The sequence below is a fragment of the Squalius cephalus genome (assembly GCF_949319135.1).
Source record: "Squalius cephalus genome assembly, chromosome: 9".
Classification (NCBI taxonomy): Eukaryota; Metazoa; Chordata; class Actinopteri; order Cypriniformes; family Leuciscidae; genus Squalius; species Squalius cephalus.
This window is the reverse complement of record NC_137130.1, coordinates 21835817-21863692: the sequence shown is the minus strand read 5'-3', so window position 1 is coordinate 21863692 and position 27876 is coordinate 21835817. Positions and strand designations below refer to the sequence as shown.

Genomic DNA, 27876 nt, shown 5'->3' with positions numbered 1-27876 from the left:
TTCCCTCTTTCTTCAGGGAGTTTTCTCTCTCTATGTCCATTGAAATGCCTTACGAGATCATCAACTTGAGTTCTTCACACTATTTCAAATCCAAGGTTATTTTACTTATTTTTGTGGATTGTCTTACTAAATACTTGTTGTGTTCTCCAAAGGAAATAAAACATATTTGGTTATGAACAGTATTATTAACAGTATCAGTGTTTTTCCCGTTCAGATGACCGACTGTAAGGCAATGCTCAGCACGTTACCGGGACAGACTCTTGGATCTGAAGGGTTACAGGTGTACTTCAGTCTTTCTAATATCCACATGCCCAGGATGTTGGTCGAGAACCATCCAGATAAATATAGTCAGGTAATGAAATAATCAGTCACATCTGATTCATATTGCAGACAAAAATGCCTCTTTTTCTTTCACATGGCCTGATCTATAAAACACACAGAAAGGTCGTTCTCTGACACTCTCTGATCCCTACAGGCCTGCATGCTGGTGTTTTATCCAGACTTTAAGTCAAGCGGGGTTTCCAGCTCTGGAGATCCGTCCAGTGTAAGCGATGTGGTCATTCTACTGGACTCGTCCAAGTCCATGCGGGGAGACGCCATGCTGAACGCCCGCAGGATTGCCCTTCAAGTCCTTAAATCTCTGGACCGCTCCCTGAAGATCAACATCATCTCTTTCAGCACTGGTTAGTGCTCACTGAAACAGTCTGCTGTTGTTCTAGTGATCATCTTGTAGACACTTTCATTTCCCTATTATTCTTGTGTTTCACAGTGAAGCATTATGGGTGAAGAACATTATATGCTGGTACTTCATTCACACAGTGTTAATCTTAAAATATTTGTTTTTAAGATTACAAGGAAGCTTTTCCTGCACCAGTGCCTTTAGATGAAGCATCTGAACCAGCCAGAACATTTATAATGGTGAGTAATGTTTAAAAATGGTTAAAGATGAGTGTTTCTTGGCTTGGAAAGGAGGCATATTGAGATATTCTTCAGGTTTTTTGGCTTCTTCCATCAGGAGACATCATTCGATTCACATTATGCATCATCTTCACTTCATTTCAGCTTTTCAGTTGTTGCTCATGGACACTCAGTTCCAACTAGACTAGAGCGAGATGTTTTGCCACCATAATGTTGTAGTTACAGCATCATCCAGCAGGGTGTAACTGTACCACATTAACCAGCTAAACCTTGAGCCCTTGGTTAATCACTAAAGTTCATGTTCATGTCATTGCATGTGTGGTCTCTTCAGTCCTGTAGTGGCGCTGGTGGCGGCACTGAGCTGTGGCGGCCTCTCCAGAGCCTGAGCCTTCTGTCTCCCAGCCGGGGCGTGAGGAACATCCTTCTGCTCTCTGATGGACATGTTCAGAACCAGCCTCTGACCCTACAGCTGGTCCGAGAAAACTCCTGCCACACGCGCCTCTTCACCTGTGGACTCAGGTCTGCCTTTGAAGAGTTCAACACAAATCTCTTTAACACTTCAGTTCATTTCTGAACCTACAGTTTGTGTTTGTGTTTGTCTAGCTTGACAGCTAATCGTCATATGCTCAGAGCTTTGGCTCAAGCAGGGGGAGGAACATGTGAATTTTTTGATACAAAGATGAAACACACTTGGGCAGAGAAGGTGAATCACGCAGTTTATTGTATTGTTGTTTTTATTTAGAAAAAGGGAACATTATCAGTTCAACATGGGCTGCTCTGAGGCTTCACTTCACCAGATTTGCTGGTAATTTCAGGTGCGTGCTCAGGTTCAGCGTATGGAGTCTCCAGGCTGCAGATCAGTGGCAGTGAAGTGGCAGCAGTTTAATCCCACAGCGCCTCCTCCTGTTCAAGCCCCCTCACAGCTTCACGGCCTCTTCAGTGACTGTCACACTCTCATATACGGCTTTGTGCCGAACTGCACTCAGGTAGACCTGCGCTATTTACCAGCTGATCTGATTGTGTTGCAGATGGTTGTTGTTTATTGTAGTTCAGACTGAGTAATATATTGTAAAATTCACAGTATATCTGAAAGATTTTTCTAAAACTGTAAAATTAAGAAACATTACGAATGTAGCTATTATTTTAGTATTTTTTACTATTAAAGTTAGAATTTGATGATGAATTATTTCCAACTGTTTCATAAAATACATTCAAAGCCCTGAATCAACAGTTTGTGTGCATTATCATGTTCATGAAGATTTTGTATGGCATTTTTGATATTAAAATATTTTTAAATATACAGTATGTACAGTTGGTAAATATTGACGATTATTTCGTCAGTATAGTTATATTGTTGCATACTATAAATGAAAGTAATTAAATATTGTTCTTCATATAGGTATGTTAATTTCTGCTGTAAATTTTTAATTGTGTAATATTCACACTTTTAGGCCACACTGTTTGGTGATTTGAGTGGGCAGGAGATCAAAACAATGGTTTCCACCACAGAACTACAAAAGACAAAAGGAACTGTGAGTGAACATCTTAAATAGTTAATATAATCTGAAATATCATCAATTTTTGATCGTGTGTGTGTTTGTGTGTGTGTGTGTGTGTGTGTGTGTGTGTGTGTGTGTGTGTGCGTGTGTGCGTGGGTGTGTGTGTGTGTGTGTAGTTCCTTCACAAGTTAACAGCAAGAGCGATCATCAGAGACTATGAAGATGGCATTCTAGGCAACAGTGAAGCAGAACATGAGGTACAATATTTTACTGATTGTTGCTGTTTTTAATAGAACTGGCAAATTTGCTATCAGAAGAACTTGACTTGCTGTCTTGTATCTCTCTATCAGGGGAAGAAAGCAGAGCTGAAGTCCTACATCATTGAGCTCAGTAAAGAGTTCTCCATCTTGTCCCAGTTCACAAGCTTTGTCGCCATCGAAGAGAGGGTATGATTGCTGATAATGTAGGGGTTATGTGTTCAGATCATTCATTCTTTTTTTTTTTTTTATGATTTATTTATACAATTTAAACCATTACAAAAAATACAAAAATAAAAATACAAAAAATAATAAAAAATAATAATAAAAATACAAAATAAATAAATAAATTATATATATATACAAAATTTACAGAAACAGGGGAAGATGAAAATACACAAACCATTACAGAGAGAAGATGCACTGAGGGTTATTTCCCCCTCAAAAAAAAAAAAAAAAATTAAATAAATAAATAAATAAAGAGTACAGTACAATCACATACAGTAACAGTAAACATAGCAGTGTATTGGCCAGGCAATACAAAATTAGTATCAACATCTAGATTGGTGAAGGATGTGGGGGGAGATAAGGGGATCACACACAAAGAGCAGGGTCAAGCTGGAGAGTTTTGATATGTTCACAAAGGGGTTGCCAAAGCTTGATGAAAATGGTGCTAGGTCGGTGAAGAGAGTATCTAATTTTCTCCAGTTTCATAAAATAAAGAACATCTCTTATCCAGCGAGTGTAAGATGGAGGGTGAGGGCTTTTCCAATTCAATAGAATTAAACGCCTAGCTAAAAGAGTCAGAAAGGCTACAAAATCTGAAAAGTGAGAAGGCAAAGAATGGCCAGGCGGCAAAACCCCAAATAAAGCTGTGACTGGACAGAGTGGGATATCCGCCGAAGTGATGGCTGACAATGAGACAAAAATATGTCTCCAAAAGGAAGGCAGGGCAGGGCAGGACCAGAACATGTGAATTAAAGTGCCTGAACCAGAATGACACCTGTCACACTCAGAGTCAATAGACGGGTTAATGCGTGCTAACCTGGTCTTCGACCAGTGGGCTCTATGAACCACCTTGCACTGTATTAGCCTGTGACGTGCGCAGAGGGAAGAGGAGTAAACCCTGTTCAGGACTGCCCTCCATGTCTCCTCGTTAATCTCAGTACTGATGTCTTGGGACCAGACAAGGCGTAAATCATCAGAAGAAGATTGCAATTGAACAATTATATTCACTAATTTACAAATTGACCCTTTAGTACAAGGATCCACACCTAGAATGGTGTCTAAATCTGAAGGGAGAGGTGCATTTGGAAAGTTGACCATTTTTTTTTGTACAAAATCTCGAATTTGTAAATATCTGAAAAAATGTTTTTTGGAAATATTAAACTGAGAAGTCAACTGTTCAAAAGAGGCAAAAACACCATCGATGTAAAGGTCAGCAATAGAAACCAACCCAAGGTCTCTCCAAGAGGTGTAAGCACGGTCTAAAATGGAGGGGTAAAACAACGGGTTAGAATGTATTGGGGATAACAGGGGGGTATTATGAAGACCAAAATGTGGCAAAAATTGGGCCCAGATTTTAAGACTGTTTTTAACAATTATATTATTTGAATATTTCATTGGGGACAATGTGTATGGGAGGCATAAAAGAGCCGCCAGGGAAGATGATTTACATGAGGCATTCTCGATATGCAGCCAAGATGGGGAGTTGACAGAGTTGTTTGGCTGGAACCAGTAAAGAGTGGTGCGTATATTTGCTGCCCAGTAATATATTAGAAAATTAGGAAGAGCTAGACCACCTAATTGTTTTGTCTTCTGCAGAATGCCTTTTCGAATCTTTGGGGTCTTTTTATTCCAAAGAAAACTATAAATAGAGCTGTCGAGTGTAACAAAAAAAGACTTTGGAATAAAGATAGGAATACACTGAAATAAATATAAAAATTTAGGGAGTACGCTCATCTTAATACAATTAACCCTACCAATCAGGGATATAGGAAGGAGAGACCAATGATTAAAATCCTGAGATAGACGATTAAGCAGTGGGACAAAATTATGGACAAATAAGTCTGAAAAGTTTTTTGTCACATTTATGCCCAAATATCTAAAACTGTGTAAGGAAGATCTAAAAGGTAGGGATGCTAATGGATAGTTCAAGGCAGCTGTGTTGATGGGCATTAGTTCACTTTTACTCAAATTTAACTTATAGCCTGAGATTAGGCCAAAATCCATTAGCAAATCAAGCACCAAGGGAATGGAAGTACCAGGCTCAGAGACATATAAGAGAAGATCATCTGCGTACAAAGATAGCTTATGCTCCAACCCTCCCCTCTGAATGCCAGCCATCGCACTGGATCTTAGAGCGATTGCCAAAGGCTCAATGGCTATTGCAAACAAAAGGGGGGAAAGTGGGCAACCTTGTCTAGTCCCGCGACCGAGGGAGAAATACTCAGAATAGTTATTATTAGTTTGAACACAGGCCAAGGGAGAAGTATATAAAAGCCTAATCCAAGATATAAACTGATCAGGAAAGCCAAATTTCTTCAGTGTATAAAACAAATAGTGCCACTCGACTCTATCGAACGCCTTCTCAGCATCCATGGAAATAACTAACTCTGGTGTTTCATTTAAAGAAGAAGAATAGAGAATATTAAAAAGGCGTCTAATATTATGAAAAGAATGTCTATTTTTAATAAAGCCAGTTTGGTCAGTAGAAATTATAGTTGGAAGGACCACCTCCAGGCGTCTTACTAGGACTTTAGCTAATAATTTCACATCTGAACAAAGTAAGGAGATGGGGCGATAGTTGCTGCACTGAGAAGGATCTTTATCTTTTTTGAGAATTAGAGAAATGATAGCCTGCCGTAAGGAATGAGGGAGAATACCTGAGCTGTAAGACTCATCGATGTTAAGTAAAAGAGGTGATAATTTGTCAGAAAATGTTTTGAAAAATTCAGCAGGGAAGCCATCCGGCCCTGGGCATGTGCCATTCTGCATTAGACTAAGAGCAGACTTAATTTCGTTCAATGTAAGAGGGCCTATCAAATTCGAGGAGATATCAGGATCAATGCAGGGCATATTGAAGGAATTGAAAAAATTGTCGAATTGGGCTACTTCAGCTATACTTTCCGAAGTATATAACGAGGAATAAAAATTCCTGAACTCATTATTAATAGTTAATGGATTAACTGAAGACCCATCAGAGGTGGAAATTTGAGTAATGAGATGTGAAGCAGCAGACTGACGCAACTGATGGGCGAGCAATTTACTTGATTTATCACCGAATTCATAATAATTGCAATGAGTCTTATGTAGAGCTTCAGTTGCCTCATTTGTAGTAAGTCGAACTCTGTCTTTGTTGTCAGAAATTTAACAAAGTCATCCGAGTTTGTAGAATTAACACAATTAGACTGGAGGTCTGCCAAAGTATTTAAAAGATTAGCTCTCCTTTCATTGATTATTTTTCTCTTATAAGCCGAATATGAAATTATTTCTCCCCTTAAATAAGCCTTACATGCCTCCCAAATTGTCTTAGCTGAAACACCAGGGGAAATATTTGTGGAGATAAAAAGGTCAATACGATCATTAAAGGGGGGGTACAATGGTGTTTCATGTATTCAGAGTTGTTTACAGTGTTAAAGAGATATTAAAGAGAAAAAAATATTTTGGACGAATAACGGAGAATTTCTGTGCCGAAAATCTTACTTCCGGGTTGGTACAAGTTTCGGCTGTTTTTTTTTTCGACCGTGGATCTAATGACGTAGATCAGAGTGCAACTCCTTATATGAGCATTTCTCCCGGAAAAGCGCGGCCGCGCACACGTCGACTAGAGGAGAGCGAGACCGCGCACATCAACGCGCTTCAACAGGAAATCATCGGCAGCGCTGCATAGTGTCTCCAAAGTGTGTTTTTGGATGTGAGGGAAAGCTTACCATGTTCAGCTTCCCAAAGAACCCAGCGTTAGGAACAGTGGATGCAGATTGTTTTTTTCCGGGGCAAAAACGAGTTGTGTGTAGACTGTTTGTTCCCTGCATTTCGACGATGAATGTTTTATAAACAAAGCCCAGATCGACGGATTCTCTCTATGGCTCTGGCTTCGCCCACACGGCCCGCCTCCAGACGCTCGTTTTTTTCCGGAAAGACTCGGTACAGCCTATCTTTCTTTTATAAATATAATAAAACTAAAGACTTTTTGGAGATATGAAGGATGCAATACTACTCTATAGGTACTCAAGATTAACAGGAGAGCATTTCACCCCCCCTTTAATGACAGAAATAAAATTAGAATCATTGAGAAGCAGAGAGTTAAAACGCCAAGGAGACCGGGACATTGAAAGGCTTGGTAAAGCGAGGTCAAATGTAACAGCAGCATGGTCTGAAATAACAATAGTATTATAGATACATGAGCTAATCAATGGAAGCAATTTGTTATCAACAAGAAAGTAATCAATGCGGGAGAAAGTATGATGTACAGGGGAAAAGAAAGAAAACTGTTTTGTGCTAGAATTAAAAAAACGCCAAACATCAGAAATAGCATACTGCTCCATGAATAACTGAATCGTCCTGCTGGACTTAGACTGTGCACATGGCCTAGATGAGGAACGGTCTAAAAGAGGGTCTAAGCAGCAGTTAAAATCCCCACCCAGAATTAGCTGACTGAGTTCAAATCAGGGAGGGAAAACAAAACTTTTTTGAAAAAAGCCTCATCATCCCAATTAGGGCCATATACATTGGCCAAAATCAAACAAACTCCATTAATCTGTCCTCTAAGAATAATAAAACGCCCATTGGGGTCCGAGATGACCTCAGAAACAGAGAAAGGAACCGATTTATGTATGAGAATAGCTACCCCGCGGGACCTATCCTGGAAGCTGGAGTGGTAGAGCTGGCCTACCCAGCCCTTTCTAATACTTAGATGGTCTGCAGGCCTGAGGTGTGTTTCCTGAATAAAGGCTATGCTAGTATTCAATTGTTTCAAATAATTAAGAACTTTATTTCGTTTCACCGGAGAATTCAGTCCTTTGACGTTCCAGCTGGTGAATTTCAGTGCACCACCACGAGTTACCATCTTGTTATTCACCACGGGCGTGGACAATTAATTCCCTGAACATAAGATTTCTGAGACGGTGAGACCTCCACACCCCCACACAAACATCCCAGCCAATAGTACACCTTGCTTGTAGCATATAAGGATATAAAGTGCCATAGTGATTGCACACAGATTGACAAAAGTAAAAGCAAAAAAATAGGAAAGAAAGACCAAGAGATAAAAACAAGAACAACCCCCACTCCCACCTCCACCCCTCCCAGCAACTGGAGCCACTTTACCATAACAAGTTTCCTAACTCCTTGTCCTCCCATAAAAGGTGCATAACCTCAATAGTGATTATCAGAAATTACTGACAGACATTCTTCAGAAACAAAACTAATGCAAAATATAAGCGCAAACTTTTAAAGAAAATAATAATAATAAAATATATATATATATATAATAATATAACTTGGGCAAAAGGACAGTAAAACTAGCTGTCCAAAATTAGCACACCATGTATGAATTAAAGGAGAACTCCGGTCAATTTTAACATTGAGCTCATTTTTTTGTACATTTGGAGTGCTGTGACTGTCAATACAGAGAACAACGAAAAAAATCGGTGTTGCCTACACCGAGTTATTCTATTTTTAAAATTTGCACCCTGTTGACTTCAATGGGGCAAGTTTTAAACCTGCTTTTAGCCTCTTAACATCCTTGATGTGTCATTACAAGTGCACAGAAAATGTGAGTGATTCCTTCAGAGTGAACACGAGTGAATCTGACTGCAGTAGATGTGAAAGTTATGTATAAAAATGATGTTATTTAAGCCAGCGCAAATACCTGTGTTTACATCCTGTTTTCGGTTGAAGTCCAAAGTAGTCGATTGCCGAGTTCACGCGCATAGGTTTAGTTTCCTATGATCTGTTTTACTATTGAACCGTCTTTACGAATAGTGTATTACAACCTATTTGTAAATTCGAAATTCGTAAAACACCTATTCGTAAAGACTGTTCAATAGCAAAACACAGCAGACCATTACAGAGCAAAAAGGGCGACCAAACAAATGTACAATAACATATAGTACCTAAGTAACATCTTCTACCTTTTCTTAATGCAACAATTTTTAATAATACAATTTTCTCAAGCATTTATGCTTTTAATGTCTAATCGTGTAGCTATTCAAATTATGTTTCTTGCATGTGTTTTTAGGCAGCTTTTCCTTATACTTGCACATTATAAATGTTTTAATGAAAATAAAAGGTGAAAAATAAAAGGTCAATAAAATGTGAAAGTGCACATTGTGAAACGCATTTTCAGACTTGGGTCACTAAATGGCCCAGCGGCAAAATTTATTGCCGATGCTATATAATGAAAATATACCAAATATTGATAATGAAAATATACCAAAAATTCTCTGATATAAGAAGTCAACTTCTGCTAAAGTGTGATATATGAGAGTTAAACTAAAATGACTTTTGTGATCTCAATTGCTCTTTGTAGGACCAGAATAAGCTTGAAACTGGATTGACAGATATTCCTAAACTCATATCAGAAGAGGATGTGGATATTTTGCCATATATGGGCTGGAGAACACACAGGACCATGGCTGGGCCTAGTTTTTGTGCTGATCATGTATGGGTAACAACAAAATGGTCTATTACAGCTGTTGTCATGCAATGTTGTATAATATAGTAAAAAGTAGTGGCTTTCCTGTAGCTCAAACAGTAGAGCATTAGCGCTTGCAACACCAAGGTCATGGGTTCAATTCCCATGGAAAGTAAGAACTGATAAAAATGTAAAAGTGTCCCTTGAAATGCAATGTAAGTTGCTTTGGATAAAAGCATCTGCCAAATGCATAAATGTCAATGTAAAATGTAGTATCTAAGCTGACATCATTCAGTATTCACACCAATCATTTTTATTTATATATATACAGTATATATAATTTTTTTTTTTTTTAGATGGAGTCAGAGGAATCGTCCAGTAGCGGCTCCAGATCTCTTGACGGTTCAGCTTGTAGTTACATTGAAGAAGAAGTTACAAAAAAGAAAACAACTGATTTAGAGTGTGACTATGTGGATCCTACTGAGGATTTTGAAATGGAAGCATCTGCAGCTCTCCCTCTTCTTCGCTCCAGTAGCAGCTGGCGTCCTTCACGTTTTGAAGGTAGCATTCTCGGTTTCGCAGGCTCAGCAAGAAAGTTTAGTTGTTCGTCTAGTTCTGATGAAAGTGATGCGACGCCTCACACAACCTCATCACAGGCTCCTGTAGGTGCCACAATGGGTGCTCTCCCTCATCATCAAATTCTTAAAAAGTCAATGCAACCTCAGATTTCTCCTCGTCCTTCTGGTAGTGCCTTGATGTCCAAATATGGCTCCATGAGTGACAGGCTTCCCCCTCCAACTCCCCTTTGTCGTGTCTCCAAGGTTGCCTCCTCAGTGCCTCCTCCCCTTCTTGATTCTGCATCAGCGGACTCTCTCTCCATTGATTGCAGCCTTGATTCCTTTCTCCCCACGAGTGAAACTTATGCCCTTCGCCGTGGCGCAGCATTCGAGCATAGCACCTCAACTCCTCCTCTCTTTGCAGGTCCTCCTCCTCCTCCTCTTAATTTTTTTTCCAGCCCCACTCCTCCTGCTCCTCTTTCTGGCAGGGTGAGCACATCTTTTTCAATGAGTGAAACTCCTGCCCTTCGCAGTCTCTCAGCGATCGATCATGGCATCTCAACTCCTCTCTTTGAAGGTCCTCCTATTCCTCCTCATCTTGCATCTAAGCAGAACTTGTCTCACAGCCCTACTCCTCCTCCTCCTCTTTTTGGCAGCCCGAGCGCATCTTTTTCAACGAGGGAATCTCCTGACCTTCACCGTCTCTCAGAGACCCAGTGTGACGCCTCAACTCCTCCTCTCTTTGAAGGTCCTCCTATTCATCTTACATCTAAGCAGTACTTGTCTCCCAGTCCTACTCCTCCTCCTACTTTTTTTACCAGGGTGGGTGCCTCTTTTTCAAGGAGTGGCAAGGCTGCTGGCCCCGCTGTCTTTGGTTATCCCACAATGTCTGCGCCGCCCTCTCTCCCTGCATATAGTGGCTTTGGTAGTTTCCTTCAAAGTACGAATGAGCCTTTGGGCCTTTTTGGTTCCTCATCCTCCGGACTTTATGAAGCATCTCATCAAGAACAAACACAACTAATGGAACCAGCAGCACAAGAAGCGCAACAACTAAAACGGCAAAGACTACTACGGCCACTAGACACTGTGACTTCTGCACGATGTAAGTTGGCTCACACTGATGAGGTTTCAATGTTGATGTGGAGTAAAAAAATCTTTCTATCCTTTGTCTCAATTTTATATCACTGTCTCATCTTTCTATCCTTTGTCTCATGAAGCTACAAGAAGGGCTGCTACTGGTTTTCAACTAAGGACTCAACATTTCACAAAACCTCATGACATCTTGAATCTGTCGGTCACGGCAGATAAAACAAGCAAGACTGACACCGTGGCCTGGAATGAGCTGTTTGAGCTTCAACATGAGGTTTTTACACATGATTTAATGCACTAGATTATACAGTATGTAAATGTGTAAGTCAAGGGAATATGAACTTTTGTATTGTTTGGATGTAGGATGGATACTGGGAGTGCACTGAGAGACTGAGCAGCTTCCTCAACCTGGACGTAGACTTTTTTGCCAATGTCTTCCTTCAGGAGAAAGGCATCCGTTCCTTTGGTATAAGATTTTTTAAATCGAATCTTCTTAATTTTTCAGACACAGTTTGTCTGTCAGAATCAGTTAATCAGTCACATGTTTTGTCTGTCAGGTGTGAAGGCTCATGCTGAAATTCTGAGACTGGTGGCGACTCTGCTGGTGCTGCAGCTGATCCGGGTGAAGAAGCTGGCAGTGGGACGGTTGCTCGAGTCTCTCCTCCGGCTGAAAGAGTCTCAGGAGCCCAGGTACGAGCACACGTCCTCATAGTGATTCACTCTTGTATATTTGATCCATAACTTTGTGCTCTTCTCCATTCAGGCTGATGCACTGGGAGGCAGTGAAGAGGGCCGTGGACTGGGCCTGTCGGACAGACAGACAGTATCCGTGTGTGTGCAGCAGGCTGGAGATCGGCCGGGATTGGGAATCATCTACACGTCAGCTGTTGGGCTGTGATTCTCCACACCCATATTCCCCTCTCAAACCTGTTCTGGAGAGACGTGTGTGTGTATCAGTCATGTAGAAACTGGACACACACTTCCCCCTTCATTTACAGTTGCTGTTTTACTTGCTGCTTGCTTATTGCAAACAAATCTTTCTAGCCTTTAAGTGGCCTTAACAATATATTTAGACGCTTTTGAAATATTAGATTAACTCAAAATATTGATGTAAAATGTCTGAATTTCATTGTATTCTAAAATATCAAGTGTTTGCAAGCTTTTTTTTAGAACTAGACATTTTTTCAGTTACAGTAATTGTAGTAGTGACTTTTAGTGGATTTATTAAGTAATTTCTCCTCAAGTTCGCACTGATGTCTTAGCGGAGCAACCACTAATGTAGTTCATCACATTATCTATGATCATTAAACAGTATGTTGATTTATCATTTAAAATTAAACAAAATTTGCCAAATGTTTTGTTGACACGTGTGCTTGTGCTGTCTTTCTTTTAAGTAAATGAAAATAAATATATTGTTTGTTACCGTAAACGTTGGTGCCTCAAGGACCTGCACAGTCACAGAAAAGCTGTTGCCTCCTGTTCTGTGTAATAATCATCCATCCTATCCTAATGGACTTTCTCTGGATTCATGTCAACTAATTGTGCAAAAAAATCTTATTGGGTTGTAATTTTTCTGTTTTGCTCTGCCAATTTTTATCCATCAGTAAAATAATGTATCACTCAGTGAAAGGCTGTCAAAGTTGTGGCAAGAACTCCATCAATTGATGTTCTATCTAGGGATTCTTGACTTTATTCTGCTCTTACAATGTAATAAAAAAATATAGAGACTTTGTCTTGTCACCCGATTTAATTAATAATATTCTATAAATTAATTAGCTGTACTTTAATAGAAGAAACTCCTCAAATGGTATTTTTACGATATTGTGCCTTTTTTTTTATTTATTAGTTTTATTTATCATTTCTAAAGCAGGAAAACACAAGTAATGAAAAAGAGCTATGAGGCGCCGTGCAACACTTGAATATATGAATGTTCACTTCAAACATATTACACCGATACACAGTCACACACACACACACGAAAACTCTCCGCGTAGATGCTGTAGCCTACACGCGCCTCATGAAGAACTGAGTTTCGACCACTGGATGGAGCCCGTCTAATGTTTATATAGGGGGGTGACATACTGTACGAGTCAGGAAGTAATTTAACGAACTTCACATGCAGATTGTTTACGTCTCCTTTAATTGTATTTTCTTAAAATAGGGTATAAACTTCTCCACGGTAAGATATGCTCTTCCGTCTTCTAATGACGTGATATCTATCATAGCCTACTGCGATTTTGATTATTGTCTGAATGTTTAATTACTTCAAGAGAAAAATAAATTCACTTGTTTTAGGTATGTGTATAGTATGCATAATTTGTTAATACATATTCGATGTTTATTTGAACATGTTTGTGTTGATGCATAAAGTACATATATTTTATAGTGTTCGTATGATTGATTGATATATTTTCTTTGTTTATCTTCTGTCGTTTTTCTTGGCATGTTCTTCAGTGGCATCATGACAGTGTTTGAAAACTGTACTGTAGTGTTAGATGTGAAGAATGTGCCTTATAAAGAGAAGAACAAGCTGAGATTGGCTCTTCTGGAAAATGGAGGAAACATATCTTATGTCATCAACAAAGAGGTTCGTATCCCACAAATAACATGGAAATGGGAACTGCCCTTCATGCTTTATAATGCTTAAAATAATGCCTCAAGAGGTTAAAACAATTAAGTGAGCAATAGTTCCTACTAAAGATCTGTAGTGTGTCTTCTGACCTGCTTTTCTCTTCTCCAGTGCTCTTTTGTAGTCACTAGCAGTGTGAATGACCTGAGCAGTAACCGGCAGCGCAGCATCCAGAAGCTCCGGATCCCAGTGGTTGGGACGCAGTATGTGTGGAGCTGTCTGGATGAAGGGCATCTCCTGCCTTTGACGGAGCATGATTTGGCCCCACAGCTGGCTTGTCCCACCTCTGAATCCATCTCTCATCCAGGTAGAAGTTTCATTAACCTAATTTATTGAATTCTCAAATTTTCTTTCTTTGGTTAGAATAGATATGAGATGTTTGTGTCAAGTCACATGAGATGTGTAAACAAAATGGAGGAACAGAATGGATGGGAGTGTCACTGCCAGATTAGTTCTGTTTGCTTACTGTGGGTGTGTATTGTTCTTTTGTTGTACTCTTCTGTTGCAGCACATTTTTGTTGAGAAATATATTTGATATATTTAGGTATTGAGTAAATGAGATTAAACCATGCGTTTTTGTGGAGCTGTTGACATACTGTTGTTTTTTCACCATAAAGAGGGGAAAGTGTCGACCCAGATACAAGAAAAAGAGGAGTTCAAAGGTCAGTCTGAACTCCCAAAGACTGAGATTGCGGCTCTTGAGAAGGGCGGACCCAGTCTCGGCAGGTTCAGGTATGCTCTTGTTTTTTGTCACCGTCAGTCCTTGAGTGTTTTAAAAAAAAAAAGTTTCTTTATTGTTCTACAATTTTCACATAATTTATTTAGATGTACTAGTTTACCTGACTGCATCTTTTCATTTACCCAATGCAGAGTTTACAGAGGTGGCGACCATGAGCTGCCTGAATTTCCTTCATATTTTCAAGTGGCCAAATATTCAGTTTTTGAGAGGGTGAGTGAGTGTCATAGTGTGTCACATCATTAAAAAATGTTCCTTCGATTTTCCCTTAATCTTTTAATTAAAAGAGTTAGTGTATTATGAAAAACACACTGTACATTTCAGAACTCAAAGTAGACCATTTATTCAAAATACACTGCAAAAATTACTTTTTCAATTTCCACAACTTTCTGAAGTCAGACAGATAAATACATGCACACAACACCCATAGGTCATAAATTTGACAAACATAATAAGTGGATCTAGGGGGGGGAAAATAAAATAGTAATAAAATGTATGATGACCAGTTTAACACATTCCTGAAGTGATTCTTGTAGCCTCCATCACTGCCTGAGTTTGATGGTGTTTTCATGTCTGTGTTGCAGGTCAAACCCAAGACTTTGTCTGTTTTGGAGCTGCAGAGTGCCAGAGGACGAAAAGGCCAGCAGTATCGTGTGTTGTCTTCAATCTTGCGTGAAGCTGAGGTTTGGTCATCGAACACCATTTAAACTGTTTAGATGTTGTTATCATAGGACTCATATACTGTGAGAGAGGTAATGAACTCTTGACATGTCTTGACACTCTCTCATTGTAGAGCGCAGGGGTGCAGGACAAGCTTGTGTACTGCATGACGTCTGAGGATGCTGTGGAAGCGTATCTGCTGCTGATGAAGGAGATGGAGACACAGGGATTCACAAGAACTCACACGCTTCCTCCTGAGGTTGAACGCTTGGCGTCCTACAGCCTGCAGCAGGTTACACAGAAACAGATCTATGAAGATCTATTTTATTCAGTTGATACTGTACAGTATGTGCATATATAATGTGTCCGATGAGTGTAAAATCAGTTCACTCTTTTGATTTGCAGCTTCTGTTGGAGGAGAAGCTGAACTGCAGCTCATTATCACAGGAAGTTGGCGTCTTTGTGGAGCTGGTTTGGACCGAAGCTCTCGGTTCCCTTAGTAACATCCTGACAGTCCCTGTCTCCAAAATCAGCCTTAATGATGTGAGAATGAGCCTTAGATAATCACACACACACATCCAATCATGAAGCTCACAGGAATGTTGTGTGTTTAATGTCTCTGTGCTGTTGCAGGTGAGCAGGGTGGAGGGACTGTTACTGCAGGCACAAAAGACTCAGAAAGAGGATGAAGTCAAGGCCCTGCTAGAGGAGGTCAACACTCTTCTACCCCTCAGAATGATCGACCCTCCTTCCAAACACAAGCTTGTGTCTCAGAAACTTGATCTTTGTCAGGTAACATGTATGCAATTAGAGTACATGGTTATATAGATTCCTTCATACTTGGGGATTTTGGTAGATTTTTCAATATGGATTTTTAACTCCACACACAGTGCAGACTGGTACTTTAAACTCTTCTGTCGTCCTCAGCTGATAAGAGACATTCTGAATGTGAGTGAAGCCACTCTGGGAAGCCCGTCGCCCTCGTCTCTGGGAAAGTATCGAGCTCTGAGGTGCAGCATTGAGGTTGTTCCACCACAAAACCCTGAGTTTCATGTTGTCTCTCAACTGCTTCAGGAAAGGTGAACTTGATTGTGACGACTGTGGTCTGAAGTTCAAACATGAATATATTATGATGGTGTTAATCTTGTATCCACTACAGGCCTGTTCAGATTCAGCAGATACTGCGTGTAAACAGAGGGGTGGAGCTTCAAATGTTTTGGGAGGATTTAGGAAACATTAAGCCTCTCCTTCACTCCACCAGTCCCAGTAGTTTTGTTGGAATACTGTCACGGTAAGAGCATTTTCTTTAAAAAATAATCATACCTACACACAAAACCACACAAACCTGTTTATGACAGACCATATACTGTGGTGGAGCAAGTGAAGACAGATACAGTCGGTTTGGTTGAACCATGATTCTTGATATGGCTGATAGTAAGTGAATTTAGAAATAATAATGTACAAAAATGGACATTGTTGTTGAGATTTGCATTAAATGTAATAAGATTAAATTTAACCATTCATTTTAACCAGTTTAAATGCTGTTTAAAACCCAGTTTTAATACATTTATTAAATGTTATTAAATGATTAATAAATTATGGCAAATTTATCTAAACGTAAAAATAGAGGAAATGAGCATTACTAAAAACAATGTAGACCAACCCCGAAAAACTCTGAAAAAAACTCTGATATCTGTCTATAAATTGACAGAAGTCAATGTTTGTAATGTCTATTCAATGATTTACTCTTCTGCAATAATCATGTAATGTCTTTTGTTCATTTTTGGGATTTTCTCAGCAAGTGTTAATGCGATTCATTATCATTCATTTAATTTATTATTCATCTTATCATGTAATTAATTAAATATACATTTTTTAATGGAATATTCCATGTAGAGGTCTGCTGCTGCCCAGAGTTGGAGTCGAACAGCATGGAATTGAGAGGACGGATATCGGGAATCTTGGAGGAGGAATCTACTTCAGTGACTCTCTAAAGTCAGTGGTCTTCTGCATTATTCAGGAATCTTTAACCAGGGCTTGACATTAACTTTTTGAGGCACTTGTCCTTTGGACAAGTAAATTTATGTTTTACTTGTCCATGCACAAAAGTCACTTGTCCGGGTAAAGGTTTATAATTTTATCTTTTTTTTTTGTGTGTGTGTTTTGCTAATGCAGAATTCGAACAAACCATTGAAAGCATCCAAACACTATCAATATTAATAAAATTCAGTTGAAACAGTTGAAAGGAACGTGTCCCAAGAACAGAGTTCCCCTTCAACAAGAAATAAGGATCTCCAGACTCCATAATACAAAGTAATACTTTGCACGCTGGTGCGCAGTGTATCACCAGAGGAAGTGGTGACTCTTGTAGGTATCCTCAGTATTTGCAAGCTAGCTAGACAAGCTAGCTAGACTTACTGTATACTATATCTAAAATAATTTTGTAGACATAGAGATGCACCGATTACAATTTTCTAGGCTGATTCCGGTTTTTCATTGAGTTTGACCTGCCGATTCCGATTTTTTTTTTTTTTTAACCACTTTACAGCACACACAAATATTTATTTTGGATCTTTTCTTTAACCCTTTCACGCGCAAGTTTAAAATATTCTAACTGACACCCCCACCCCCAGAGTGAGTTTTTTCAAGGCGAACGTTCCCTTTAATGTTTCCATGGCGACGCGTCACGCGCTATTATATTTGAATAGATTGTTATTGCTGCTTCCACAGACATCAGTGTGTATTTTACAAACTCCAAATGTATTGTTTTACTCGTGCTTATGTGTATTTAAATATCTGAAACCTAAAATAAACATTATGAAGTTGAAAACACTGCTAAGTTGTGATATATGACAGCGCTGAACGCGTCCGACTCTGGCTCAGCGCCAGGCAACGTCTCAAATCGGTAAAATTAAATCTGTAAAATTATAGACGTAATGAGTGGCACATAACGTGAAGTAACATGGCATTTTATTTTGTTTGAAATTTAACTTGTCCAGTGGGACAACTAATTTTCTCTTCCACTTGTCCTACAAAAAAATCCACTTGTCCCGGACAAGCGGACAAGCCTTAATGTCGAGCCCTGCTTTAACTATGACAGATTTGTAAATACTCCACTTTCATGACAACTGAAGACTTGAGCCAGTCAGTAAGTTTCTGCTCTGTGTTAAAGCACTAGTTTGAAATACTCCAAGCCCAGTGTAACTGACGGCTCTCGGCTGCTGTTGGTGTGTGAAGTGGCGTTGGGTCGCTGCAAAGACCTGCTGAAGAAAGACACCACTTTGACCTGCGCCCCTGTCGGCTACCACAGTGTACACGGAGTCCGCCGCACACCCAATAGACTCTCTGAATTTGAGGTGCTAGTCATTTTCTCTGTTCTCAATTATTCTGCTCATGTTTTTGGGATCTAATGTGATTCTTGTGTTTGTGTGTGCTGGTTTCTATTTGACAGGATGATGAGTTTGTTGTCTATAACACAGAGCAGATCAGACTGAAGTATGTGGTTCAGTACACTCTGGAGGGAGACGAGTTAAAAGAGTTCCAGCCTCATATCGACACAGTTGTGGAGCTCACACAGCTCACTGACACGTCTGACGTCTGTAAGTAACGACCAGTGAACAGGACATGTAGTAAGAGCTTTTATATGTGGAGGAATCTGTTGTAGATCTGTCAAATCCATTAAAAATGTAATCAAATTACATGATGGCGGAGCCCATATTGTTGTGTGCAGCACTCCAATATAAAGCGCTACAACAAGTTTGAGTCCTGCAGAACAGCCCTTTAACGGTGAACTTTGACATGGCGGAGGGAAAAATCATTCCTCAGGGACATCTGATGCTCTGTTAAGCTGAATGCTCTGATTTGGATTTGTGAAATTGATCATGTGTTTCTTTAGTGTCCAGTGATGACAGTGAGGGTTTGGAGTCCACTAAAAACCCTCTGGAGGAGATGACTGCAGGTTTGCTGGACAGCAATGGTCAGAAAATTCCTCTTCAGGCTGTCAATGTGAGGTGCAAGCTGATGGACCTGCTGTGTCAGGTGTGATACTACATTTGGACTGCGAGTGTATGAGCGATACAAAGCAGTTGTGTGTTTTTCAATCAAAGCATCACTGTTTTCTCTCACTGCTAAGGTCAATCATGTGTTCAACAATGTTATGAAATATAAAAAGTGAGAATAAAGGATAAATAGAATAAGTGAAATATCAGAAAATATGATGATTAAAAATATGAACATTTTAATTAGTGATGAAGAGGCTGACAGCAAATAAGGGGTGGTCAAAAATTTGTTGTTAAATTTTAAGGCAGATGAAAACAAAACAGCAATGGACAGTGAGGGCGTGCAATAGGGAACAAAGACATGACGTGGTGATCAAGAACTTCAAAGTAAAATCCAATAGGGTTAACAAAATAAAAGAAAGAAAGAACCATAGCAAAATTATAATTATAATTACAAATTCAAACTGTAACCATAACCAAATTTTTCTCTGTTCTGTCATCAGGTCATCATTTTTCAGACCTACACAAACAAGAGTGCTGTTCCCATTGAAGCAAAGTACGTCTTTCCACTGGAGGAGACGGCAGCAGTGTGTGGGTTTGAAGCCTTTATCAATGGAAAACACGTCGTTGGAAAGGTACAAGTCATTCAGAATCTGTCGAATGCAGCTTTTGCTCTTCATTTCTGCTTTCTCATCAGTTTTCAATGTCTTTCTTTGTCCTGTAGGTAAAGGAAAAAGAGCAGGCTCGTAAGGAGTACAAGCAAGCCATAGAGAAAGGCCATGGAGCCTACCTGATGGACCAGGATGCACCTGTGAGTTACTTACTACTGTTTCTTTCTCTGATGCATGAGTGATAATGTATCAGAAGGCTTCTTTAAGGTCATGTGTTCATGTGAGGCAGGATGTATTTACTATCAGCGTGGGGAACCTTCCTCCCGGAGCCACAGTTTTGATCAAGGTGACGTTCATCTCTGAGCTGGTGGTGAGATCAGGCTCTATAGTCTTCTCACTGGCTGGCAGCGTGGCACCATGGCAACAGAGCGCCGCCCTTAATCTGACAACTCAGGTACGGCACGATTGGTCTTTAGTCACTGTAGTTAAACTACAGTATGGGCTGCTGTTAGTTACAGTGTTTTGACTGAGAGTTTTGTTATATTTCAGGCAACTGTTGAAAAGATTGGTGTGACGGAGCTTCAGTCAGAGGGGTGAGAGTCTCAAACGCTGGGGAATTCACAGGGATATTCACTAAAAATCTAAATGCATCTGCTGATGATTTACAATATTAAATCCAATTATTTAATTTAGCAAACCACGTTGTCTTTATAATATCACACTCTCTTTAATTCGTTCCCTCTTTCTTCAGGGAGTTTTCTCTCTCTATGTCCATTGAAATGCCTTACGAGATCATCAACTTGAGTTCTTCACACCGCATCAAAACCAAGGTTATTTTACTAAATTTTGTGGATTGTCTTACTAATACTTGTTGTGTTATCCAAAGGAAATAAAACATATTTGGTTATGAACAGTATTATTAACAGTATCAGTGTTTTTCCCGTTCAGATGACCGACTGTAAGGCAATGCTCAGCACGTTACCGGGACAGACTCTTGGATCTGAAGGGTTACAGGTGTACTTCAGTCTTTCTAATATCCACATGCCCAGGATGTGGGTCGAGAACCATCCGGATAAATGTAGTCAGGTAATGAAATAATCAGTCACATCTGTTTCATATTGCAGACAAAAATGCCTCTTTTTCTTTCACATGGCCTGATCTATAAAACACACAGAAAGGTCGTTCTCTGACACTCTCTGATCCCTACAGGCCTGCATGCTGGTGTTTTATCCAGACTTTAAGTCAAGCGGGGTTTCCAGCTCTGGAGATCCGTCCAGTGTGAGCGATGTGGTCATTCTACTGGACTCGTCCAAGTCCATGCGGGGAGACGCCATGCTGAACGCCCGCAGGATTGCCCTTCAAGTCCTTAAATCTCTGGACCGCTCCCTGAAGATCAACATCATCTCTTTCAGCACTGGTTAGTGCTCACTGAAACAATTGTGCTGTTGTTCTAGTGATCATCTTTTAGACACTTTAATTTCCCTATTATTCTTGTAATTCACAATGAAGCATTATGGGTGAAGAACATTATATGCTGGTACTTCATTCACACAGTGTTAATCTTAAAATATGTGTTTTTAAGATTACAAGGAAGCTTTTCCTGCACCAGTGCCTTTAGATGAAGCATCTGAACCAGCCAGAACATTTATAATGGTGAGTAATGTTTAAAAATGGTTAAAGATGAGTGTTTCTGTGCTTTGAAAGGAGGCATATTGAGATATTCTTCAGGTTTTTTTACTTCTTCCATCAGGAGACATCATTCGATTCACATTATGCATCATCTTCACTTCATTTCATCTTTTCAGTTGTTGCTCATGGACACTCAATTCCAATTAGAGCGAGATGTTTTGCCACCATAATGTTGTAGTTACAGCATCATCCAGCAGGGTGTAACTGTACCACATTAACCAGCTAAACCTTGAGCCCTTGGTTAATCACTAAAGTTCATGTTCATGTTCATGTCATTGCATCTATGGTCTCTTCAGTCCTGTAGTGGCGCTGGTGGCGGCACTGAGCTGTGGCGGCCTCTCCAGAGCCTTAGCCTTCTGTCTCCCAGCCGGGGCGTGAGGAACATCCTTCTGCTCTCTGATGGACATGTTCAGAACCAGCCTCTGACCCTACAGCTGGTCCGAGAAAACTCCTGCCACACGCGCCTCTTCACCTGTGGACTCAGGTCTGCCTTTGAAGAGTTCAACACAAATCTCTTTAACACTTCAATTCATTTCTGAACCTATAGTTTGTGTTTGTGTTTGTCTAGCTTGACAGCTAATCGTCATATGCTCAGAGCTTTGGCTCAAGCAGGGGGAGGAACATGTGAATTTTTTGACACAAAGATGAAACACACTTGGGCAGAGAAGGTGAATCACGCAGTTTATTGTATTGTTGTTTTTATTTAGAAAAAGGGAACATTATCAGTTCAACATGGGCCGCTCTGAGGCTTGAGTTCACCAGATTTGCTGGTAATTTCAGGTGCGTGCTCAGGTTCAGCGTATGGAGTCTCCAGGCTGCAGATCAGTGGCAGTGAAGTGGCAGCAGTTTAATCCCACAGCGCCTCCTCCTGTTCAAGCCCCCTCACAGCTTCACGGCCTCTTCAGTGACTGTCACACTCTCATATACGGCTTTGTGCCGAACTGCACTCAGGTAGACCTGCGCTATTTACCAGCTGATCTTATTGTGTTGCAGTTGGTTGTTGTTTATTGTAGTTCAGACTGAGTAATATATTGTAAAATTCACAGTATATCTGAAAGATTTTGCTAAAACTGTAAAATTAAGAAACATTACGAATGTAGCTATTATTTTAGTATTTTTTACCATTATAGTTAGAGTTTGATGATGAATTATTTCCAACTGTTTCATAAAATACATTCAAAGCCCTGAATCAACAGTTTGTTTGCATTATTATGTTCATGAAGATTTTGTATGGCATTTTTGATATTAAAATATTTTTAAATATACAGTATGTACAGTTGGTAAATATTGACGATTATTTCGTCAGTATAGTTATATTGTTGCATTCTATTAATGAAAGTAATTAAATATTATTCTTCATATAGGTATGTTAATTTCAGCTGTAAATTTTTAATTGTGTAATATTTACACTTTTAGGCCACACTGTTTGGTGATTTGAGTGGGCAGGAGATCAAAACAATGGTTTCCACCACAGAACTACAAAAGACAAAAGGAACTGTGAGTGAACATCTTAAATAGTTCATATAATCTGAAAGATCATACATTTTTAATCAGGTGTGTGTGTGTGTGTGTGTGTGTGTGTGTGTGTGTGTGTGTGTGTGTGTGTGTGTGTGTGTGTGTGTGTGTAGTTCCTTCACAAGTTAACAGCAAGAGCGATTATCAGAGACTATGAAGATGGCATTCTAGGCAACAGTGAAGCAGAACATGAGGTACAATATTTTACTGATTGTTGCTGTTTTTAATAGAACTGGCAAATTTGCTATCAGAAGAACTTGACTTGCTGTCTTGTCTCTATCAGGGGAAGAAAGCAGAGCTGAAGTCCTACATCATTGAGCTCAGTAAAGAGTTCTCCATCTTGTCCCAGTTCACAAGCTTTGTCGCCATCGAAGAGAGGGTATGATTGCTGATAATGTAGGGGTTATGTGTTCAGATCATTCATTCTAAACATATTGTAACAATAAATGGCTTTTTTAAATTCATAAAAATAATTTACATTATCTGTAAAAACAAGATTTTAAACGTGTAGCAATAATCTTTCATTGTTCTTTCAGGCAAAGAATTGTGTCTTTGTTCAAGTTTCAGTTTCAAGATCAAGAGAAACAAACAGAAAAATCAAAAACTATGTTGCTCTGTCTTTCTTTCTAGCTTAAATCTGTTTGGTCACCCTTTTTACTCTGTAATGGTTTGCTCTGTTTTACTATTGAAGCATCTTTACGTATAGTGTATTACCACCTATTCGTAAATTCGAAATTCGTAAAGACTGTTCAATAGTAAAACACAGCAGACCATTACAGAGTAAAAAGGGTGACCAAACAAATGTACAATAACATATAGTACCTAAATAACAACATCTACCTTTTCTTAATGCAACAATTTTTAATAATACAATTTTCTCAAGCATTTATGCTTTTAATGTCTAATCGTGTAGCTATTCAAATTATGTTTCTTGCATGTGTTTTTAGGCAGCTTTTCCTTATACTTGCCTATTATAATCGTTTGTTAAAAATGTTTTAATAAAAATAAAAGGTGAAAAATAAAAGGTCAATAAAATGTGAAAGTGTACATTGTGAATCGCATTTTCAGACTTGGGTCACTAAATGGCCCAGCGGCAAAATTTATTGCAGATGCTATATAACGAAAATATACCAAAAATTCTCTGATATAAGAAGTCAACTTCTGCTAAAGTGTGATATATGAGAGTTAAACTAAAATGACTTTTGTGATCTCAATTGCTCTTTGTAGGACCAGAATGAGCTTGAAACTGGATTGACAGATATTCCCAAACTCATATCAGAAGAGGATGTGGATATTTTGCCATATATGGGCTGGACTGAAGAGAAGCTCATGGATGGGCGTATTAAATGTGCTAATTATGTATGGGTAACAACAAAATGGTCTATTACAGCTGTTGTCATGCAATGTTGTATAATGTAGTATGTAATGTAGTAGTATAAATGCAACATAGTGGCTTTCCTGTAGCTCAAACAGTAGAGTGTTGGCGCTTGCAACGCCAAGGTCATGGGTTCAATTCCCATGGAAAGCAAGAACTGATAAGAATGAAAATGTGTACCTTGAAATGCAGTGTAAGTTGCTTTGGATAAAAGCGTCTGCCAAATGCATAAATGTAAAATGTAGTATCTAAGCTGACATCATTCAGTATTCACACCAATCGTTTTTATTTATATATATATATATATATATATATATATATGATGTATATATTCTTTTTTTAATTTTTTTTTTTTTAGATGGATTCAGAGGAATGGAGCAGTAGCGGCTCCTCATCTCCTTATCAGCTCCTTAAACAAGCTTCATTTTATGATGATGAAATTGAGTGTGACTATGCGGATCCTACTGAGGATTTTGAAATGGAAGCATCTGCAGCTCTCCCTCTTCTTCGCTCCAGTAACAGCTGGCGTCCTTCACGTTTTGAAGGTAGCATTCTCGATTGCAGACGCTCAGCAAGAATGTTAAGTCGTTCGTCTAGTTCTGATGAAAGTGATGCGACGCCTCACACAACCTCATCACAGGCTCCTGTAGGTGCCACAATGGGTGCTTTCCCTCATCATCAAATTCTTAAAAAGTCAATGCAACCTCCTCGTCCTTCTGGTAGTGCCTTGATGTCCAAATCTGGCTCCATGAGTGACAGGCTTCCCCCTCCCCCTCCCCCTCCAACTTCCCTTGGTCGTGTCTCTAGGGTTCCCTCCTCAGTGCCTCCTCCCCTTCGTGATTCTGCATCGGCGGACTCTCTCTCCATTGATTGCAGCCTTGATTCCTTTCTCCCCACGAGTGAAACTTATGCCCTTCGCCGTGCTGGAGCATTGCCAGCATACCTTCCCCCAGCGCTCGAGCTTGAAGGCTCAACTCCTCCTCTCTTTGCAGGTCCTCCTCCTCCTAATCTTAGTCTTGCATCTAATCTGTTCTCGTCTTCCAGCCCCACTCCTCCTGCTCCTCTTTCTGGCAGGGTGAGCACATCTTTTTCAATGAGTGAAACTCCTGCTCTTCGCAGTCTCTCAGTGATCTATCATGGCATCTCAACTCCTCTCTTTGGAGGTCCTCCTATTCCTCCTCATCTTGCATCTAAGCAGAACTTGTCTCACAGCCCTACTCCTCCTCCTCCTCTTTTTGGCAGGCAGAGCGCATCTTTTTCAACGAGGGAATCTCCTGACCTTCACCGTCTCTCAGAGACCCAGTGTGACGCCTCAACTCCTCCTCTCTTTGAAGGTCCTCCTATTCCTCCTCATCTTGCATATAAGCAGTACTTGTCTCCCAGTCCTCCTCCTCCTCCTACTTTTTTTAGCAGCGTGGATGCACCCCTTTCAAGGAGTGGCAAGGCTGCTAGCCACGCTGTCTTTGGTTATCCCACAATGTCTGCGCCGCCCTCTCTCCCTGCATATAGTGGCTTTGGTGGTTTCCTTCAAAGTACGAATGAGCCTTTGGGCCTTTTTGGTTCCTCATCCTCCAGACTTTATGAAGCATCTCATCAAGAACAAACACAACTAATGGAACCAGCAGCACAAGAAGCGCAACAACTAAAACGGCAAAGACTACTACGGCCACTAGACACTGTGACTTCTGCACAATGTAAGTTGGCTCACACTGATGAGGTTTCAATGTTGATGTGGAGTAAAAAAAATCTTTTTATCCTTTGTCTCAATTTTATATCATTGTCTCATCTTTCTATCTTTTGTCTCATGAAGCTAGAATAAGGGCTGATTCTGGTTATCAAATAAGGACTCAACATTTCACAAAACCTCATGACATCTTGAATCTGTCGGTCATGGCAGATAAAACAAGCAAGACTGACACCGTGGCCTGGAATGAGCTGTTTGAGCTTCAACATGAGGTTTTTACACATGATTTAATGCACTAGATTATACAGTATGTAAATGTGTAAGTCAAGGGAATATGAACTTTTGTATTGTTTGGATGTAGGATGGATACTGGGAGTGCACTGAGAGACTGAGCAGCTTCCTCAACCTGGACGTAGACTTTTTTGCCAATGTCTTCCTTCAGGAGAAAGGCATCCGTTCCTTTGGTATAAGATTTTTTAAATCGAATCTTCTTAATTTTTCAGACACAGTTTGTCTGTCAGAATCAGTTAATCAGTCACATGTTTTGTCTGTCAGGTGTGAAGGCTCATGCTGAAATTCTGAGACTGGTGGCGACTCTGCTGGTGCTGCAGCTGATCCGGGTGAAGAAGCTGGCAGTGGGACGGTTGCTCGAGTCTCTCCTCCGGCTGAAAGAGTCTCAGGAGCCCAGGTACGAGCACACGTCCTCATAGTGATTCACTCTTGTATATTTGATCCATAACTTTGTGCTCTTCTCCATTCAGGCTGATGCACTGGGAGGCAGTGAAGAGGGCCGTGGACTGGGCCTGTCGGACAGACAGACAGTATCCGTGTGTGTGCAGCAGGCTGGAGATCGGCCGGGATTGGGAATCATCTACACGTCAGCTACTGGGCTGTGATTCTCCACACCCATATTCCCCTCTCAAACCTGTTCTGGAGAGACGTGTGTGCGTATCAGTCATGTAGAAACTGGACACACACTTCCCCCTTCTTTTACAGTTGCTGTTTTACTTGCTGCTTGCTTATTGCAAACAAATCTTTCTAGCCTTTAAGTGGCCTTAACAATATATTTAGACACTTTTGAAATATTAGATTAACTCAAAATATTGATGCAAAATGTCTGAATTTCATTGTATTCTAAAATATCAAGTGTTTGCAAGCTTTTTTTTAGAACTAGACATTTTTTCAGTTACAGTAATTGTAGTAGTGACTTTTAGTGGATCTATTAAGTAATTTCTCCTCAAGTTCGCACTGATGTCTTAGCGGAGCAACCACTAATGTAGTTCATCACATTATCTATGATCATTAAACAGTATGTTGATTTATCATTTAAAATTAAACTAAATTTGCCAAATGTTTTGTTGACACATGTGCTTGTGCTGTCTTTCTTTTAAGTAAATGAAAATAAATATATTGTTTGTTACCGTAAACGTTGGTGCCTCAAGGACCTGCACAGTCACAGAAAAGCTGTTGCCTCCTGTTCTGTGTAATAATCATCCATCCTATCCTAATGGACTTTCTCTGGATTCTTTTTTTTTTTTTTTTTTAAAGTTAAAATGGCTTAAATCCATGGGATGATTATTAGAAGAATCAAATCTTTATTCCTTGGGAATTACTCGTCAAGCCACTTACAGCCCTCTGCGTTTTAAAAAAAAAATTGGTAATTTCAAATATATGTCAACTAATTGTGCTAAAAATTCTTATTGGGTTATAAGTTTTGCTCTGCCTATTTTTATCCATCAGTAAAATAATGTATCATTCAGTGAAAGGCTGTCAAAGTTGTGGCAAGAACTCCATCAATTGATGTTCTAGGGATTCTTGACTTTTTATTCTACAATGTAAAAAAAAAATAAAAAAAAATTGTGAAGTCTTGTCACCCGATTTAATTAATAATATTCTATAAATTAATTATCTGTACTTTAATAGAAGAAACTCCTCAAATGGTATTTTTACGACATTGTGCCTTTTTTATTTTAATTACGTTTATTTGTCATTTCTAAAGCAGGAAAACACAAGTGATGAAAA

The 27876-nt window shown here is 39.6% G+C and overlaps 2 protein-coding genes across 2 annotated transcripts in view; both read left to right on the top strand.

The window, feature by feature from the left end:
- The window catches only part of LOC307164498 (protein mono-ADP-ribosyltransferase PARP4-like), a 33654-nt gene extending 20965 nt beyond the window's left edge, over positions 1 to 12689 (top strand). The window contains exons 20-35 of the mRNA XM_079881415.1: positions 17 to 95; positions 215 to 352; positions 476 to 683; positions 848 to 918; positions 1250 to 1437; positions 1522 to 1621; positions 1734 to 1904; positions 2370 to 2450; positions 2594 to 2674; positions 2768 to 2863; positions 9207 to 9338; positions 9668 to 10970; positions 11086 to 11231; positions 11321 to 11423; positions 11515 to 11647; positions 11721 to 12689. Coding sequence (XP_079737541.1) covers positions 17 to 95; positions 215 to 352; positions 476 to 683; positions 848 to 918; positions 1250 to 1437; positions 1522 to 1621; positions 1734 to 1904; positions 2370 to 2450; positions 2594 to 2674; positions 2768 to 2863; positions 9207 to 9338; positions 9668 to 10970; positions 11086 to 11231; positions 11321 to 11423; positions 11515 to 11647; positions 11721 to 11922 — 3232 coding nt within the window. The 3' untranslated portion in view covers positions 11923 to 12689. The remainder of the gene's footprint in view (positions 1 to 16; positions 96 to 214; positions 353 to 475; positions 684 to 847; positions 919 to 1249; positions 1438 to 1521; positions 1622 to 1733; positions 1905 to 2369; positions 2451 to 2593; positions 2675 to 2767; positions 2864 to 9206; positions 9339 to 9667; positions 10971 to 11085; positions 11232 to 11320; positions 11424 to 11514; positions 11648 to 11720) is intronic.
- A 327-nt stretch (positions 12690 to 13016) lies between these two features.
- LOC307164497 (protein mono-ADP-ribosyltransferase PARP4-like) lies at positions 13017 to 27339 on the top strand. The gene is made up of 35 exons (XM_079881414.1): positions 13017 to 13136; positions 13412 to 13544; positions 13698 to 13893; positions 14204 to 14318; positions 14457 to 14535; positions 14907 to 15005; positions 15116 to 15274; positions 15388 to 15525; positions 15616 to 15774; positions 15910 to 16061; positions 16142 to 16273; positions 16879 to 16977; positions 18155 to 18338; positions 18434 to 18581; positions 18878 to 19020; positions 19484 to 19615; positions 19705 to 19791; positions 19881 to 20045; positions 20141 to 20184; positions 20343 to 20421; positions 20540 to 20677; positions 20801 to 21008; positions 21174 to 21244; positions 21577 to 21764; positions 21849 to 21948; positions 22061 to 22231; positions 22697 to 22777; positions 22909 to 22989; positions 23079 to 23174; positions 24023 to 24154; positions 24529 to 25864; positions 25981 to 26126; positions 26216 to 26318; positions 26410 to 26542; positions 26616 to 27339. The coding sequence occupies exons 2-35, from the start codon at positions 13419 to 13421 to the stop codon at positions 26815 to 26817; spliced, it is 5622 nt and encodes a 1873-aa protein (XP_079737540.1). The 5' UTR covers positions 13017 to 13136; positions 13412 to 13418; the 3' UTR covers positions 26818 to 27339.
- The last annotated feature ends 537 nt before the right edge of the window (positions 27340 to 27876 follow it).

Coding starts and splice junctions, on each gene's coding strand:
- LOC307164497 (XM_079881414.1), top strand. CDS start 13,419: ATGACAGTGTTTGAAAACTGTACTGTAGTGTTAGATGTGAAGAATGTG. Junction 14,536..14,906: donor AATATTCAGTTTTTGAGAGG/GTGAGTGAGTGT, acceptor TCTGTGTTGCAG/GTCAAACCCAAGACTTTGTC. Junction 18,582..18,877: donor CACTGACACGTCTGACGTCT/GTAAGTAACGAC, acceptor GTGTTTCTTTAG/TGTCCAGTGATGACAGTGAG.